We start from the raw sequence: 17,984 nt of genomic DNA, 5'->3' as shown, positions 1-17,984 counted from the left end.
GCTGTGTGATGTGATGACACCGTTTGTCTAAATGTTTCTGTAAACACAATTTGTATAAAAATATGGTAAAAGGCAGGAAAGTTGGAAAGAGAGAAAGGCACCATGTCCACCCGCGCAGGAACAGCAGTGGTTAAGAGCAGGTGCATTCTAATCTGGAGAACTGGTTTTATTTCCCTGCTTTGCCACTTGAGCTGTGGAGGCTTATCTGGGGAATTCAGATTAGCCTGTGCACTCCAACACACCGGCTGGGTGACCTCGGGCTAGTCACAGTTCTTTGGAGCTCTCTCAGCCCCACCTGCCTCACAGGGTGTTTGTTGTGGGAGGGGAAGGGAGATTGTAAGCCCCTTTGAGTCTCCTTACAGGAGAGAAAGGGGGGTATAAATCCAAACTCTTCTTTTTCTTATGTTGCCCACCATAAGGTCCAGGGAAGTGGGTGGGCCACTGTGAAATTTGTATAAACTCCATTTGTCTGAACTCAGCTGACATTTGTCGTTCAAGGTAAACAAGAAGGCCGGCTACAAACTCCAACTGAACAGTTTCTACGTTGATAATATCGCTGAGAAAATTAACCTTTTTGTCGATTTAGGAAGATGGCACGCCTGGATTGAAAATCTTGTGAGTATTTGCGGTCTGTTCAGCTTGTACCAGCTACACATACGTATATCCTACAAAATTTCTAAGGTTGCAGTATCATATGCATATCTTAGGAAGGTCCATAGCTCCAAAGCAATTTGTACTGTGTGGTAATCCTGACCCTGGCATCTCCTGCTGAGTGCAATAGGGCTGGCCAAGATCTCTGCATGAGGCGTTGCAGTTGGTCAATACTGGAATCCATCAACAAATAACCTGAATCATATAGAGACAGATTTGGGATGCCCCCTTTGGCCTTTCCTGGTTTTCCATCCTCACTTTGGCACTCCACTTTTAACCAAACCTTTAGTTTCTCTTTCCTAAAATATAGCAGTATATGCTCTCTTTGAGTTTGTGGGAACCTTTGGAACTTTGAGAAAACTGACTAGATGTCACCACCAAAATGGCTGCCAACCACCAAAATGGCTGCCATGGGGAACTGGGGCCAGTCATAGAATACTGGGTCAGGTGTCCTCCCATGATGGAGGCAGCTGCTTCTGAAAAGGTGCTCCCTGCAGACACAAAGGTGTTGTCTTTTAGGCTCTTAGGAAGCATTTCCTGCTCCAAAGAAGTGGATAAAATGTGCCAAATGTGGTTTTTTGCTTTAGGGAAGAGATTTTTCTGGGGAAAGCAAACAAGCCCCAAGAGACCTACCAGTGGGCATGATGGTTGGCCCCTAGCCAGCGTGGTGTGGTGGTTAAGAACAGGTAGATTCTAATATGGAGAACTGGGTTTGATTCCCCACTCCTCCACCTGAGTGGCTTATCTGGTGAACCAGATGTGTTTCCACTCTCCTACATTCCTGTTGGGTGACCTTGGGCTATTCACAGTTATTCGAAACTCTCTCAGCCCCACCTGCCTCACAAGGTATCTGTTGTGGGGAGAGGGAGGGAAAGGAGCTTGTAAGCCACCTTGAGTCTCCTTACAGGAGAGAAAGGTGGGGTATAAATCCAAACTCTTCTTCTAGTGATCACTATGCTACCTATTGGAAGAAGACATCACTTCATTAACCTAGAGTTGCATTGGCTTCTAAAGATTTTCTCTGAAAGCAAGCAAGCAGTGTGGGTTTTCCTTCTAGTTCATGCAGGGGAATGGATAACCTCTCATCTCACTGTTTCTCCAAGCAGACGACGCATTTAGGCACTTGTTTTTTATAGGGCAGCAATTTTGTGTCATTGGAATCAACACTAGTTAGCAACAGGGTTGCTTGCTTGGGAAAGGTAGCAGCAATTCAGGAAAGAAAGCTATCATTATTTTCCTCTGATTTGCCAAAAAGGTGGAACACTCTGGTGCTGGGTGGAGGTTAATGGGGCAGAGACCTGTAGAGGGAAGAATGTCTATCTCACCTGTAGTCCCTGTTTTCTTTTCCAGCATTCTTTGCCTCTCACTTCTTTCTGCCGCTTTCCTTTTGTTTTCGAACCTGTGTCCAAGATGAAACTGTTCTACCTTGAGTCTGCTGTTGTGCAAGAGGTAAGTTTTGTGGTACCTAGAATGCTGCTCTCAGTTCACTGTCCACTTATTTAAAATATTTATGAGCTGTCTTTCTGCCTTGCAGACTCAAGGCGACACAATGAAAAGGAAACATTGTATTGAAAAATTACAATTCTGAACACCCACAAAAAGTCAACAATTTAAAAATTCCAATTAGGACTGCCAATAGAAAACTAAAAAAAAATTAAATACAATCCTAAATAAAACTGTTTTCAACTGTCTCATAGAATCATAGAGTTGGAAGAGACCCCAAGGGCCATCAAGTCCAACCCCCTGCAATGCAGGGACACACAATCAAAGCACTCCTGACAGATGGCCATCGAGCCTCTCTTTAAAAACCTCCAAAGAAGGACACTCCACCCCACTCCGAAGTAGTGCATTCCACTGTTGAACAGCCCTGACTGTCAGGAAGTTTTTCCTGATGTTTAGGTGGAATCTCTTTTCCTTCACCTTCAACCCACTGCTCCTGGTCCTAGTCTCTGGAGCCTCAGAAAACAAGCTTGCTCCCTCATGAACGTGACATCCCTTCAAATATCTAAACATGGCTACCATGTCCCCTCGTAACCTTTTCACCAAACTAAACATATCCAGCTCCCTAAGTCTCTCCTGAAGATCGACAATGAGGGGGCCAGGTGTATGGCACTGGAGAGGTTGCTCCATCATTTTGGGACTGCTACCGAAAAGGCTCTCTCTCGCATGTGATCTTTTCCTCTTTATTCCCAGTTGTCTTCCAGCATAGCCCAGGGAGATGAGAACTCTTTAAGAGCTCCTGAGTCATGAAAAGAGAAAGACTTTAGTAATTCTCCCAGCCTTACTCCTTCCGTGCCAGTTCAGAAGAGATAAACTGAGGAGTGAATGTATTCAGTGACTGCTGTGGGGGTTTTTGTGTGTGTGGTATGTGGAATGACTATATTGCCCCCACCAGCCATCAACAGGTTTGGTGAAACCAATGTGGCCATCACAGGGAGATCTCTGTTTTCACTTGACATGTTGTTTTAGAAAGGTTACTTCATGCATTTGTCTTGGTGAGGTGTTAGTCTGTCACCTCAAGAATTTTGTGTGGCACTTTAAAGCACTACAGAACTCAAATCTCGCTGTTCTAACGCAGACCAACATGGCTACCTTTCAAAACCATCTTGTCATAGTATGTGTACAGGGTTCGGTAGTGCAGAAGAGGGGGTCCACTTCTAAGTTCAAGAGGGTCTGCCATGCAGAAACCATCCCATAACTGATCTGCTTGTAGCTCCTTGCTCAGTGGAGGCAACACCTAGCATTGTTCAGAGCAGGATGCTAAAATTACTACTGTTTTTGGCTTGACTCTAGGAACAGGTGATGGTGCATGAATAAATGATAAATGATGACTCAGATATTAGGTGCTGTGCTGGATGAATGGATGGATGGATGGATGGATGGATGGATGGATGGATGGATGGATGGATGGATGGATGGATGGATGGATGGATGGATGGATGGATGGATGGATGGATGGATGGATGGATGGATGGATGGATGGATGGATGGATGGATGGATGTGGAGCTGTGGGAGCCCTTTCCATAGTCTTACTCTGAAGCAGCAGATGTCCCAGGGGTTGGGCGGATCCCCCAGGGATGTGTGGGATCTTGACTGATGACACAATGAGCACAGCTGCAGGGACAATCCCTCCCCCAATTATGCTTGATAGGTTCTAAGTAACTAAAATATTAGATAAACATAATTCCCTTTTCCTTTTTATTTTTCCTCTAGAGCATAAAGGCAGAAGCCCAAGAATTATTATTCCACAACCGAATAAACAGAGTTGGTGAATACCCCACACTGCCTTTCTTTCCCTTGCGGGTAAAGCGCCATAACCTTGTAGAGGATACTTTGCACAAATTGAATCGGGTGGAAGACAATTCCCTGAAAATGCAGCTGTTGGTGAGTTGGCATTTTGCAGCATTCTTGCTCCGCTCTTGGAAACGCTGTCCACAGTTAGATCTGAAGTGGGCAAAATGTGACTGCAGATCTACCTTTATGTTGTAAAGGAGTCCAAGTGAGGGATATTGGGCAGCTTGAAGAAAATTCATTGGAGTTTATTGCAAGAAGGCACCACAGAGCAAGAGAATCTCCTTCCTGCAGATCCAGACTATCAGTTTATACTAGCTAGAACCTGATGACTTGCAGCTATCGGTCAGTTCCTGTACTTTGATTTCCTCTGCTTAAAAATTTCCCTGTAGAATGGCTCAATAAAGGAAGCCACAGCTTGCAAGACCTGAGCAGTGCTGTCAATGATGGGATGTTTTGGAGGCCATTAATACTCAAGGTCGCCATAAGTTGGAAGCAACTTGATAGCACATAACACACACCAAGTGCTCTTGAGGTTTCTGAGTGTTGCCTTTTGTAAACATTTACATCGCTCTTCCCAGGAAGTACATAAAGTGGGGAACAGCCAAATAAGATGTCACCTGCAATAGAATCCACAACAGTACTAAATTAATAGCATCTTAGAACTCCACAGATTCCTGTAATACAAAGCAAAACTAAAACTACCCAGTTTGGGTCAACTTGGCTCAAAGACTTGACAGGAAAGAATTCTGTCCCCTTCCTTATGTATGCATAGTTTCTGGGGGTTGACTTTGCATCCAAACATCTGGACTGTAAAGAACATGACCACTAAAGACATACCACTTCATATAAAATACCTTTTCCTGCATGCTGGCAGGCCCTAATTTCACTCACCCCAGTCCAGGGTTCCTGAGGAGAAAGAGGACTCTAATGACTGAGATAGGATTCCAGTTTAAAATGTTATTTACTCTGCCTCACATTTTTTTTACGTCACTACTGTTCTTTTTTAAAATCTGGGTTTTGTTGTTTCGCAGGTTGAGTTTGAAGGAGAAGAAGGTCAACGTGGAGTTGGCAGTATGTTGATCGAATTCTTTTTGTATGTGTTTGAGGAGATGACCCAGCCTGATTATGGGCTGTTTATGTACTGTGAGAAGAATTCTCCGATGTGGTTTCCAACGAGGGTAAGCGTTAGCTTCAGAGAAGCTTCTAGGCACAAAGAGGGGATGCAGAATGGCCCCTGCTCTCATGCCTAGCATGCTTTCTCAGCCTAGCCTACCTCATAGGGCTGCTTTGAAAATAAAGTGGGACAGTGAGAACTTGAAAACTATGTATGTTGCCGTGAGGGTCTGGGAAGAAGGTCATGGCTCAGCATGATAGACAAATAGATAAAATCCACTTGTGTTGCTATTTGGCTTTAAACATTTATTTAGGGTGCAGACTAAAAAAAAAACCTTGGGTTTACCTGATTTCAATTTTCGATGTGATGGCGTAATTAGAATATTGTCTTTTCTACCTTTGTAATCTTATTTTTCCCTGGCCTAATTTAAGCTTCTAAAACAAGGAACTTGTGAGGGAAGGGGGTGTTGAATAGGGTTGTTCTTTTTCAAAGCGAAGAGTTTAAATCTGGTAGACATTCTTTCCCTGACCCATCCTTGTGAATATCATGAGGCAAACATTTGGAGACCACTACAGAGCATCCGATTTCATGTCTGCTGCTTTGTTTCCAAAGGTACCTTCCTTCATACCTGGCGTTCCTGTTTCTCTTGAGCACAATGTTACTGAACATTTAGGGGCAGCTGAATGCACTGAAACTTGTGCATTTGGCTAGTGAGACTTTCTAGATCCTCTGAAGAGAAATTTGTGGAGAGAAAGTGTTCAGGGAGGTAGCAACATCTACCATCTGCCCAGTTTTCATGCCCAAAGTGCCCTTTACAAGATGAGCCGGTGGCTGCACTTCAGTGGCATAGCTAGGGAACATGGGAGGGGGCTGGAATCCTGGGTGCCACTTCATGGGAGCGGACTGCAGAGCCACACACCCCTCGCAACTGTGCCCCGAACAAAAGTCCCTGTGGAGTCAAGGGCAGGGGCACAGTTGAATGCCGGTGAGCAAGTCTTGTCCCGCCCCCAGTCTCCACATGGAGATCAGGAGCGGCAAGGGCCGCTTTGACCCTGGCCTCAGCAAGGGTTGGGTCTAGCTTTAATTTGCAGGCTGCAGTTTAAAGCTTGATCCAAGCCTCACTGAGGCTAAGATCAGACTGAGCCCCTGGGGGGATGGCCAGCTCTAGGTTTATACTGTTGGCCCCCCCCCCCCCCCCGCAACTGTCAGAAAATTCTTCCTAATGTTTAGGTGGAATCTCTTTTCCTGCACCTTGAATCCATTACTCCATATCCTTGTCCCTGAGGCAGCAGAAAACAAGCTCCCTCTTCGACATGGCATCCCTTCAAATATTTAAACATAGCTATCATGTCCCCCCTTAACCTTTGCTTCTCCAGTCTAAACATCCCCAGCTCCCTCAGCTTCTCTTCATAGGGCATGGATTCCAGACCTTTTACCATTTTTGTTGCCCTCCTCTGGACATGTTCCAGCTTGTCAATATCCTCCTTAAATTGAGGTGCCCAGAACTGAACACAGTACTCTAGGTGAGGTCTGAGCAATACCGAATATAGTGGTACAATTACTTCCCTTGATCTTGACACAATACTCTTATTGATGCATCTCAGAATTGCATTGGCTTTCTTGGCTGCCGTATCACACTGCTGGCACTGCCTTCACCTAGCAATGTGCATATGGACAGTCCTAGGTAAAAGTGTTACCAGAAGAGTCTAGCTGAGAAATGCAACTGGCTCATAACAGAGTATGTCATGATCTTTAATTGCAGCCTTCAGCAGAGATGAAAAAGTATTACCTCTTTGGAGTCCTCTTCGGGTTGGCCCTCTGCAATAAGGTCATTGTCTATGTACCTTTTCCACTTGCTGCCTTTAAAAAATTGGTGGGTGAAAAGCCCTCTCTCGATGACCTGAAAGAACTGAGCCCAGACTTGGGAAAGTAAGTGGCTTAAATTTTCTTGGTTGTGTATGTGTATCTCTAGCCATGCATTTCTTGTGGTAGCGCATGTTCAAAGTTCGCAGCAGATTCTATCTCACCGAAAGATAAAAATGTGGTTCTGCATTGTTCGGTGGAAGTGAAAACAGTATGCTTCCACTGTAGAAAAGAAGTCCCGATATTAGAATGGCCACCATGGATAAAACCACCTGTATCTCTGGAACCCTTTGGACTATCACAACGGTTTTAACTGCATTCTGTTCAGTGGCACCTGAGGATTCTCCCCCACTAATCAGTTTTTTGATTACCAATAGCTGATGTGAGCAGCAAAGATTGGGTGAGGCCTCCAGTGTAACTGGTGGGGGTGGGTTGGCCCACCACACCATTTAATATCCTTGTTCAATGTTATGTGGGTGGTCTCTGACCGTAAGCATACGTGATTAGCCTCGACCAGAGCCAGGGCCTTTTCTGCCCTGGCCCCAGCCTGGTGGAACTCTCTGTCAGCTGACACCAAAGCCCGATGGGACTTTAAACAGTTCCACCAGGCCTTTGGTTGAGGCCGCTCATGCATCCTGATTACATCTGCTAGCCCCCGTACAACAACACTTAACCACCAATGTGTTGTCAGTCTATATCACCCTCTCCTCTTAGTCGCTCCCACACTTGGACAGTATCTGAAGGATGGGGGTTATGTACGAGGTGAGATGAGTAGGTTTGCATAGATTTGGGGGGTTGTTTTGCCATCTTGCATTTTAATACTAGGAATGTATAAGTTAGTTTTATGAATTAGGATGTTTTAAATATGTTTGCATGCCGCCCTGAGCCCAGCCTTGGTCAGGGAGGGCAGGATAGCAATCTAATAAAGTAATAAATAATAATAATATGTCCAGTTCCTTAGAAAACATTGTTTTCCTTCTTGTTTTTTTTTGTTAATAAGGGGTTTACAGGCAGTTCTTGATTATGAAAAGGATGATATGGAAGAAAACCTTCAACTATGTTACAATGTGAGTATCTCCAGAAGTTTGGTATGCCTGGTACACGGGCACCATGCATCTTCCTCGGAAATGTTTCAGAATTGTTTGTCTTTTTGTGTACCAGCAGCCAACCAACGACTAATATGGATTTGGTCCCATTGGCTTCAGCTGTTTCTGTTCCTTAGCTTGTGAGATGTACCTTAATGTTGATGGGCTGACCTTTTAGAGCCAGCATGGTGTAAGAGCAGGTGCACTCTAATCTGGAGAACCGGGTTTGATTCCACGCTAAGCCACTTTATCTGTGGAGGCTTATCTGGTGAACCAGATTAGCTCGTGCACTCCAACACGTGCCAGCTGGGTGACCTTTGAGTCTCCTTGCAGGAGAGAAAGGGGGAGGGTATAAATCCACAGTTGTCTTCTTCTTAGAGATGGGGGTGGGAATGTGATCACCGCTTTCAAATTTCCTAGAAGACTGTCACATGGAAAAATGGGAAGGCTTGTTCTCTGGTGCTCCAGAAGTCAAGAGTAGATCTAATGAGTGTAAATTATCAGATGGTAGAGTTCATCTGAACGTTAAGGAGGATCTTCATAACAGTAACAACAATTCATCAATGAAATCAGTTATCTAAGTGGTGAATGGGCTTTCCTCCACTAGTGGCAAGGTCTTCAAATAAACCCTGGAGAGCCATCTGTCAAAGGTGTTCTAGATTTGGATTCTCTGCATAGATTCTAGGGGTTGGACTAAATGACCCAGATTTGATTTTGAATTTTTGTTGGCTTGGTTTTCATGGGGTTAGATGCCACAATCTTCTCTGCTTTCTCCTCCTCCTCTTCACTGTAGCCTTGGCCCACAATACCTGACAGCTTTTTTCAGGGATCTTCTCTTCCACTAGCAGAAAAGCCAGTAGGGTTCAAACAATAGATTTTTTTTAACATTGATTTTCAGATATCCTGGGACAAGACAGATGTAGATTTGGTTCCAAATGGCAAATCAGTACCTGTGAACAATGCAAACAAGTATGTAACAATTTCCTTATTCTTTCCTTTGCAGCTATCATTCTCCCAAAGGCTCTTAGGAGAAATCTAAATGGCAGGAAAGAAGCCTAGTGTAAAGATAAACTGGATTCCTGTTGCACTATGTTTGTTGCACTATGTTTGTCCTTATGAGGAGAGGCTGCAGAGTTTGGGACTCTTTAGTTTGGAGAGGAGACGTCTGAGGGGGGATATGATCGAAGTCTATAAAATTATTCATGGGGTAGAAAATGTTGACAGAGAGAAGTTTTTCTCTCTTTCTCACAATACTAGAACCAGGGGGCATTCATTGAAAATGCTGGGGGGAAGAATTAGGACTAATAAAAGGAAACACTTCTTCACGCAACGTGTGATTGGTGTTTGGAATATGCTGCCACAGGAGGTGGTGATGGCCACTAACCTGGATAGCTTTAAAGGGCTTGGACAGATTTATGGAGGAGAAGTCGATTTATGGCTACCAATCTTGATCCTCTTTGATCTGAGATTGCAAATGCCTTAACAGTCCAGGTGCTCGGGAGCAACAGCCGCAGAAGGCCATTGCTTTCACATCCTGCATGTGAGCTCTCAATGGCACCTTGTGGGCCACTGCGAGTAGCAGAGAGCTGGACTAGATGGACTCTGGTCTGATCCAGCTGGCTTGTTCTTATGTTCTTATGTTGTGGGAGGGGGAAGGGCAAGGAGATTGTAAGCCCCTTTGAGTCTTCTTATAGGAGAGAAAGGGGGGGGGGAGCTATGAATCCAAACTCTTCTTCTTCAACAGCTGCGACTTGCTGGCACTTTACACCTGGTTATTGCTTGATCAACAGTTGAGCTGCCGAGCACACTGTGACATTTCGAGGAGGCACTGATCGATTTTCAGAAATTATTTCTTTACGAAACGAGACGTTGTTTCTCAGAAGCATGCTATAGTAGCCACTCTACCTTGAGAAGTAAATGGCATGTCATTGAGAAGTAAATGGCATGTCATGGCATAACGGTTTCTGTTTATTCCTTCAAAGGAAGGACTTTGTCAACAAATATGTGGATTATATCTTCAACAAATCCGTGGAAGAAGTTTTCAAAGAATTCAAGAGGGGTGTTTTTAAAGTCCTTGACAAGCGGATCGTTGGCTTCTTTGAGCCACAGGAGCTGATGGAGGTGGCCATTGGGAATGCCAAGTATGACTGGAACATGTATGAAAAGGTTGGTGGAGAAAAGGGTGCAGACAAGCCATTGACTGGGATGACTCATTTTGGCATCTCCCAAATTTTACTCGCACATCTTTCTCATGTCTTTTCTCCCTTCTTTTCAAGAATGCTGTATACTGGGGAATATATAGTCCGACTCATCCTACCGTAAGGATGTTCTGGCAGGTTTTCCATGAGCTAACTTTGGCTGAGAAAAAAGGCTTTCTATGTAAGTATTAATACTTTTTTTAAAAAAATCTTGCCATTCCTCCCAAGAGTTCAGGGCTACCTCGACACATTTTAGGTTATCATCATCATCATCATTGTAGATTTCACAGCTGCCAGATCTTTAGCTGGTTGTTGTCCTTCATTACACTTCGATCCTCACCCAGAGGCCTAGGAAGTTGTAATGTGTCGGCGTAGTATTCGTGCGGATCCCAGCAGGGCTGCCTTCTGAATTATTTATTTATTTATTTATTAGACCGACCGCCCCCGAAGGGCTCTGAGCGGTGTACAGCAATAACAAAAGACAATACATGATAAATATCAAACCTAAAACAACATCAAAAACCCTTAAAAACACAGCACAGCAGCAACATCATAAAACCCATACTAATTGTTATCGATGGCATCCAAACCTAAAGTTAAATCCGGGAGGGGAAATGGCGTAGCATAATACCAGCATCAGCATCAAAAGACATCTTATCTTGGGGGATGACTGTCATTTTAAGAAAGACAATGTAATGGATTTGACCGATTGTCAGATTAGTTTACATCCTGTTAGGTTGAGAGGCTGATGATCTCTCACTATGGGTAGGGTGATGTGTTCCTCATAATTTGGCAAGCTTTTGTTCAAATCACTGTTACTGATGGCAAGCTGCTGCTCTATTTTATCCTCACAACAACTTTGGGAGTTTGATTGGAATGAGAGGTAGGAATTGCCCCAGAGTCACTCAGAAAGCTTCATGGCTAAAACACGGGGGGGGGGGGGGGGGGGTTTAATTTGGGGCTCCAGAATCCTAATCCGACAATCAGTCAAATCCATTACACTGGCTTTCTTAAAATAACAGTCATCCCCCCAAGATAAGATGTCTTTTGCTTACTGGATATTAGTGTGTACTACATGCCATTTGTTTTAAGGAGTCGTATAACATTTTGCAGGCATCTAAAGTGTTTTGGGACCCTCATCCTCATAGTGTGATCCCATCTGTAGAGTGAAAGGATTCACAAAATTACTAGGGACTATAGTCTATACTACTGTGTTTACCTTGCTGAAACTAAGATTCCAGTATGTATTTTTTGCATCGGTTAATGCATCATATTTATACTTCTGCTTTGCTTTTGTTCTGTTGTTAGATTTCCTATTGGTTCTACAATTCTGTTCCCATTATATGGTTTACTGAATGTCCCATCCTGTTGATTGTATTGACTAACTCTGTGTAACTCGCCTAGAGTCCAGGATAAAGGCAAATTATGACACCACCAGTATGGTATAGTGGTTAACAGTGGTAGATTCTAATCTGGAGAAATGGGTTGATTCCCCTTCCTCCACATGAAGCCTGCTGGGTGACCTTGAACCATTCCCAGTTCTTTCAGAACTCTCTCAGCCCCACCTACCTCACAAGAGGCCTGTTGTGGGGAAGGGAAGGTGATTGTGAGTTGCTTTGAGACTCCTTGCAATAGAGAAAAGTAAGGTATAAAAGCCAAGTCTTTTCCTTCTAAGTAGTGAAAATAATGTAATTTAATTTCAATGGGGAAGGTAAGGGGATTGAAAAAAGTCATACAGTTGGCTTCACCTGTGTGGTTGCTTCATTCATATATTTTTGTTAGTATCAATAATGTGGAAATATCGGGCTCACACAGTATACACCATTGTTGTTTATGCTACCCTGGAGCAGAACATAAGAACATAAGAACTAGCCTGCTGGATCAGACCAGAGTCTATCTAGTCCAGCATTCTGCTACTCGCAGTGGCCCACCAGGTGCCTTTGGGAGCTCACATGCAGGATATGAAAGCAGTGGCCTTCTGCTGCTGCTGCTCCTGAGCACCTGGTCTGCTAAGGCATTTGCAATCTCAGATCAAAGAGGATCAAGATTGGTAGCCATAGATCGACTTCTCCTCCATAAATCTGTCCAAGCCCTTTTTAAAGCTATCCAGGTTAGTGGCCATCACCACCTCCTGTGGCAGCATATTCCAAACACCAATCACACGTTGTGTGAAGAAGTGTTTCCTTTTATTAGTCCTAGTTCTTCCCCCCAGCATTTTCAATGAATGCCCCCTGGTTCTAGTATTGTGAGAAAGAGAGAAAAATTTCTCTCTGTCAACATTTTCTACCCCATGCATAATTTTATAGACTTCAATCATATCCCCCCTCAGTCGTCTCCTCTCCAAACTAAAGAGTCCCAAACGCTGCAGCCTCTCCTCATAAGACATGCAAGAAGGTTTGCTCAATACAACTGTCTAAAGATTTTCTGGTTTGGCTTACGAATATCTGCTAATCTGTGTCCTCCTTCTTTAGTATTTGTTGCAGGAAATGATCGAATCCCGGTAATGGGAATGGAGTCCGTTCATCTAACTATTCACTCACATAAGACATTTTCAGAAGGTCATCTCCCTGAGGCCCAGACCTGCTGCCATCTTCTACTTCTTCCACCTTATTCCACAATGGAAAAACTAAAGGAGAAACTTCTCCTGGCCATTCAGAACAATCAAGGCTTTGGCAAACAGTGAAATTACGGATTCAACAGCCACATAGATAGGAGACTGAGAGTGAAACTTTGGTAGCTTAGTCTTTCTTTCATTACTGAGAAATTTAAAGAAATCTGCAGAAACCATCAACACTGGGCTCAAAATTCTGACTGTTGGCCCCCCTAGTTTTTTGCAGAGGTTGTCCTTTTCCTCCCATCCTTGGGAAGAAAGCTGCTCAGATGGTTGGGTTTTAAAGATTATTAAACAAGGGTAGAAGTTAAGTGTTTAAGCAAATGCCCTCTTGGTATCCCTCCAACTCTACAAAGGGGCGACGCAGAAAATTGTTAATGATAGTTCATGCAGTTTTTATTCCCTTTGTCCCCCCAGCTGGGGGGCAAAACACCCATTCTTGATTTAAGAAGATTATACGAATTTCTGAATGTTTCTAAATTCTGAATGGTACTAGAGCTGTTACCATCTAAAGTCTGGTTTGTGATAAGAGATCTCAAGGATGCATATACGTTGCTCATCTTAGTCACAGGAAGTTCTTTCATTTCCAGTATGGTGGCTTCAGTACACATTGCCGCCCTTTTGGCTAGCCCTAGCACCAAGGGTCTTTACAAAATATATAGCAGTGGCTCATCACAGTGCAGTCTAAAAAGCTGTTATCCACTCATGTGAATTTAGTTATTGTGGCGTGTTGTTTCATGGGTCTATTAGTAAACTGGGATAAACCCAGACTTTGTTCTACAGTAGTCAACATCTGTCAAGGCTGAGACATGGAAGATATTAATGCAGTGACCCAGAAAGTATTTATGATGGAGATCACAGATTTCTTTACAGATTGATTTTTACATTGTCTATAATGGCCTGTCGATAGAGACTATTCCTAATAAAATACCTCTTGCTTTAGATTTTTCCTGCCGCCTTCTTGATTGCTGTAATGAATGGCTGGTTATTTACTCTTCTTCCAAGGTATTTAGGGCAGCATAGACTATATTGCACCCTCAGGGCAACCTTGTAAGGTGGGTGCAGCTGAGATAATGATGGTCACGGTTGTCGGCCCCTACTTCTCAAAAGGGATTGTGGGGGTTATCAAGGAAAGAAATGCTCCTTCAAGGCATGCTTGCTGAACATAGACTAAATGGGCCAGTGCTTGATCATTTCTAGACAAGACTGCAGTTTTGAAGTACTGACAATAGCTTACTTTTTAGTAGCAGGATTAGAACAAGGCACCTGGACACAGGCAGATGCCAGTGCTTTGTAAATACTGAGGGAAACATTGATGTGATGCGATGCTGGGCAGGTCAGTAATAGAACTCCTGAGGGGGTGAAGAAACATGAGCAAAAATCCAAGTTTTCAGGTTCTTCAGACCCTTTATTAGCCTGGATGTAAAAAAAAAAAAGGTGTATTAATTGAAGCCCCAGTGTGGGGGACAGGAGACCCATAAACCTTTATCATGAATCCACAGCTTGGTGGCACAGTACCCGTTTCCCTTGCAGAACTTCCCAGGTTCGATCCCCAACAGGCAGCAGGTGACTTGAAAGACTACTACTTAAAGATGCTACATGCTACAGATCTTGATAGAGCAAGTGGTCTAATAAATAGTGTAAGGTTGTTTCATACCTTCAATCCTATTTTTGAGGGTTGATTTTGGATATAGGAGATGGAGGTTGCTGGTATCCATATTGGTTCTCCAGTAGTCCAGGCTAGTTGGATCCTGTCAAATCTTTAACACTAAGCTGGGTTGGCCCTGGTTCGTATGTAGATGGGAGACAGTGAAGGAAGTCTAAAGTTGCTATGGCAATGGAAAACAGCCCCTGAACATTTCTTGCCTTGAAAACTTCAGGGGGGTAGACATCAGTCATCCATCTTTTGATGGCAAAAAAACCTGGCCTGAAATGGCCCAGACTAGAGCAGGGGCGCAAACTGTAGCCCTGGGCAAAACCTGAGTTGGATGCCCCCCCCCCCCTCGGGCGGCCACTCCACCACGACCAAATTTTTTTTGCCTGCAGGGGGCGCATTTTTGGATGTATTGGCACCAACATTTCAGGGTATCATCTGGAAACTGTCCTTATGGTACCCCCAAAGTTTGGTGCAGTTTGGTTTAGGGGGTCCAAAGTTATATACCCTCAAAGGGAGTGGCCCATCCCCCATTCTTTGCTAAGGAGATGGGGGCTACCCTTTTGAGGGTCCATAACTTTGGACCCCCTGAACCAAACTGCATCAAACCTTGGGGGTGCCATCATGACAGACTCCAGATGATACCCTGGAATTTTGGTGCTGATACGTCCAAGAATGCCCTCCCTGCAAGAACATCCCGAAATTTGCCCAAGAATCTTTGTTCTGCATTGAGTTTTCTGCATTGCTGTCAATGGGGGTTGCAGGCTGGGGGGGGCACATTTCTGAATGCACAGTCTCAAAACTTTCAGGGTCCCATAAGGAGACTTCCCTAATGATACCCCCCAGGTTTGGTGCAGTTTGGTTCAAGGGGGCCAAAGTTATGGACCCTCAAAACTGTAGCCCCCATCTCCTATTCGCTCCCATTGGAAACAATGGGGGATAGGGGCACCCCCTTTGGGAGTCCATTTTTGGACTCCCTGAACCAAACCTCACCAAATGTGGGGGATATCATAAGGACAGTCTCCTGATAATACGCTGAAATTTTGGTGCCGCTAGCCCAGGGGTAGGGAACCTGCGGCTCTCCAGATGTTCAGGAACTACAATTCCCATCAGCCCCTACCAACATGGCCAATTGGCCATGCTGACAGAGGCTGATGGGAATTGTAGTTCCTGAACATCTGGAGAGCCGCAGGTTTCCCTACCCCTGCGCTAGCCTAAAAACTGCGCCCCCTGCAGGCCAAAAATGGAAAACCACTAAAATACCCAAAACCGAACCCAGCATTTTGATGCCCCCCCACAAGGTGATGCCCTGGGCAGCTGCCCACCTTGCCCAATGGGCATTACGCCAGTGGACTAGAGTAATCAGATCTCAGGAACTAAGCAGAATTGGCCCAAAAAGTCCAAGGTGGCCAGTCTGAATGGGAGACCACTAGGAAAACAAGTCAGCTGTGACTTCAGGACGCTTTCCACCATTACACCACTTTTGATTCAAACCAACCAAAATAACACAACACAGCGTTGAAGCTTCTTAGCATTCCAGCGCTCTTCATTATACTGAATGTTAGATGTTTATCCTTTTTCCAAAGAGACTAGGGTATCACACACAGATATTACATAAACATATGCAGTGGTGGGATTTAAATAATTTAACAACTGTCAACAAGCACCATTTAACAACTGGTTGTGCAGAAGTGGTGCGAACCTGCTGAATCCCACCACTGAACATATGTAAGGAATAGGTATATGTAAGGAGAACATTAATAGCAGCAATGAACAGGAGTGGGTTCTAACCCTATCAACTATCAGCCGCAATCTGCTGGAGGTTTTTAAAGGGGCATCTGTGGGGAGTGCTTTGATGGTGAGTTCCTGCATGGTAGAGGATGGGGCTCGATGGCCTCTGAGGTCTCCCCAAGTTCTCGAATTCCAACTAGCCACAGCAGCTTTCCCGCTTAATAGGATGCAACCTTATTTGCATATGCAGATTTAGGAGGCGTGGCGTTTAAGAATGGGAGTGATTCGTCACCCTTCTTTTGGCAGAGAGCAGCAACCGTGGGCCGCCGGTGTTGGTTTCCATTTGCCCAGAAGATCCGCCCCTCGGTGCTGCCTTTGGGCGGCAAACCCAGCCTGGCTCCTCCCCCTGGATCTCCGCTGTGATCTGTGCAAGCGGCGGAGGAGCTCAGAAGGCTTGCAAACCGACCGTCGCATTTGCACAGTTTTGCAAAGTAACTTCTTTCCCCCTCCCCTTTTGGATGTCCTTGAAGGCTGGGGCTGGTTCCTTGTTTTCTTCACATTGGACCGGCAGTATTGGGGTGCCTGGAGAGGAAGCTACCCGGAGAATATGCCCAAGCGGCGCGCCCCCGGCCACGGCCCGAGCAGTGGTGCCCCCTTGCCTCCGCTGCTCTTCTTCCCCAAGGCTCCTTTCTTCCGGGAGGACCTGGGCAACATCCGCCAGATCAGCTGCAAGCGAGGCTGCCTGTCTGCGGTGAGGACCGACGGGACGGTCGTCGTGTGGGTCGGCGCAGAGAAGGGAGGCGACCCTCAGAGCCACCCTAGGAGCCCCAGTGAGTAGACGGGGCAGAGACCCGCTGGCGCTGCGAATCCTCCTTCATCGACCACTGAAACACTAAGGATGCAACCTGAGAGTAAGATTGTCTTACTCTCAGGTTGCATCCTTAATGTTTCAGTGGTCTTACTAAGATAAGCACCCCTGAATGGGATGGGATGTGGCTTTGAGGATGCCTTGGACCCCTGATCTGCCAAAATCAACTTGGCAAGGCTTTGTGAAACCTTGGTGGTGGGTTTTCACATCATCACCTAGACCAGGGGTGTCCAACTGTGGTCCTTCAGATGTTCATGGACTATGATTTTTCATCAGCTCATTCTGGTAGGGGCTGGTGGGAATTATAGTCCACGAACATCTGGAGCACCAGAATGGGACATCCCTTCAGATGTTCATGGTCTATGATTTTCATCAGCTCATGCTGGCAAGGGCTGGTAGGAATTGTAGTCCATGAGTATCGGGAGCACCAAAATTGGACATCCCTGGTCTAGACAGTGCTCTAGCTCTGAGCTTCAGCCGGGAGCCCATGGCGGGGAGGAAAACTGAGCCGGGCAGCACTGGCGGGGAGGTGTGAAGCAAAGGACTCCAAGCTGCTGGTTTGACTCTCCTCCCTGCCTGGGCTTGCTGAGCCAGGAAATGGTGGGGGTGGGGTGGAGGCGGCCTCCAGCAGGGCTGAGTGGAGCCTGGCGGGGCAGGGGGTGTATTGGGAGAAGTAAAACTTGCACTGAGATCAGCGTCACTTAGTCCTGAGGAAGCACAAGGCTCGACCTGCTAGGCATTCGACAATAGCCCTGATTTAAAATAGGGAGGCGAAATGGCTCCGGGGCGCACATTACTCAGGAGTAAGCCTGGCAGTAGCTGGTGGCTTTGCTTTGAAGCAGCTGTGCAACACTTCAAACCGGTGAATCACAGAGTGACCCTTGGCAGGCTTCCTCAGAAGCAAGCCCCATTGC

At 45.3% G+C, this 17,984-nt stretch overlaps 2 protein-coding genes across 4 annotated transcripts in view; both read left to right on the top strand.

The window, feature by feature from the left end:
• LOC125440278 (probable E3 ubiquitin-protein ligase HERC6) overlaps window positions 1-13,761 on the top strand; it is a 30,431-nt gene extending 16,670 nt beyond the window's left edge. Inside the window, exons 14-23 of the mRNA XM_048510018.1 lie at window positions 499-615; window positions 2,002-2,100; window positions 3,866-4,036; window positions 4,978-5,124; window positions 6,823-6,989; window positions 7,924-7,990; window positions 8,907-8,977; window positions 9,991-10,174; window positions 10,285-10,387; window positions 12,678-13,761. Of these exons, the coding sequence (XP_048365975.1) occupies window positions 499-615; window positions 2,002-2,100; window positions 3,866-4,036; window positions 4,978-5,124; window positions 6,823-6,989; window positions 7,924-7,990; window positions 8,907-8,977; window positions 9,991-10,174; window positions 10,285-10,387; window positions 12,678-12,889 (1,338 nt within the window). The 3' untranslated portion in view covers window positions 12,890-13,761. The remainder of the gene's footprint in view (window positions 1-498; window positions 616-2,001; window positions 2,101-3,865; window positions 4,037-4,977; window positions 5,125-6,822; window positions 6,990-7,923; window positions 7,991-8,906; window positions 8,978-9,990; window positions 10,175-10,284; window positions 10,388-12,677) is intronic.
• Window positions 13,762-16,603: 2,842 nt separating this feature from the next.
• LOC125440279 (E3 ISG15--protein ligase HERC5-like) overlaps window positions 16,604-17,984 on the top strand; it is a 34,697-nt gene continuing 33,316 nt past the window's right edge. For all 3 annotated transcript variants that reach the window (XR_007245661.1, XM_048510020.1, XM_048510019.1), the window contains exon 1: window positions 16,604-17,032. Coding sequence is in view for 2 of the 3 variants with exons in the window: in XM_048510020.1 (XP_048365977.1) it covers window positions 16,810-17,032 (223 nt within the window). In the remaining variant the exon portion in view is untranslated. The remainder of the gene's footprint in view (window positions 17,033-17,984) is intronic.

The sequence above is a fragment of the Sphaerodactylus townsendi genome, linkage group LG10, assembly GCF_021028975.2.
Source record: "Sphaerodactylus townsendi isolate TG3544 linkage group LG10, MPM_Stown_v2.3, whole genome shotgun sequence".
Classification (NCBI taxonomy): Eukaryota; Metazoa; Chordata; class Lepidosauria; order Squamata; family Sphaerodactylidae; genus Sphaerodactylus; species Sphaerodactylus townsendi.
The sequence above is the reverse complement of the archived record's forward strand: the minus strand, read 5'-3'. Positions and strand labels throughout refer to the sequence as shown.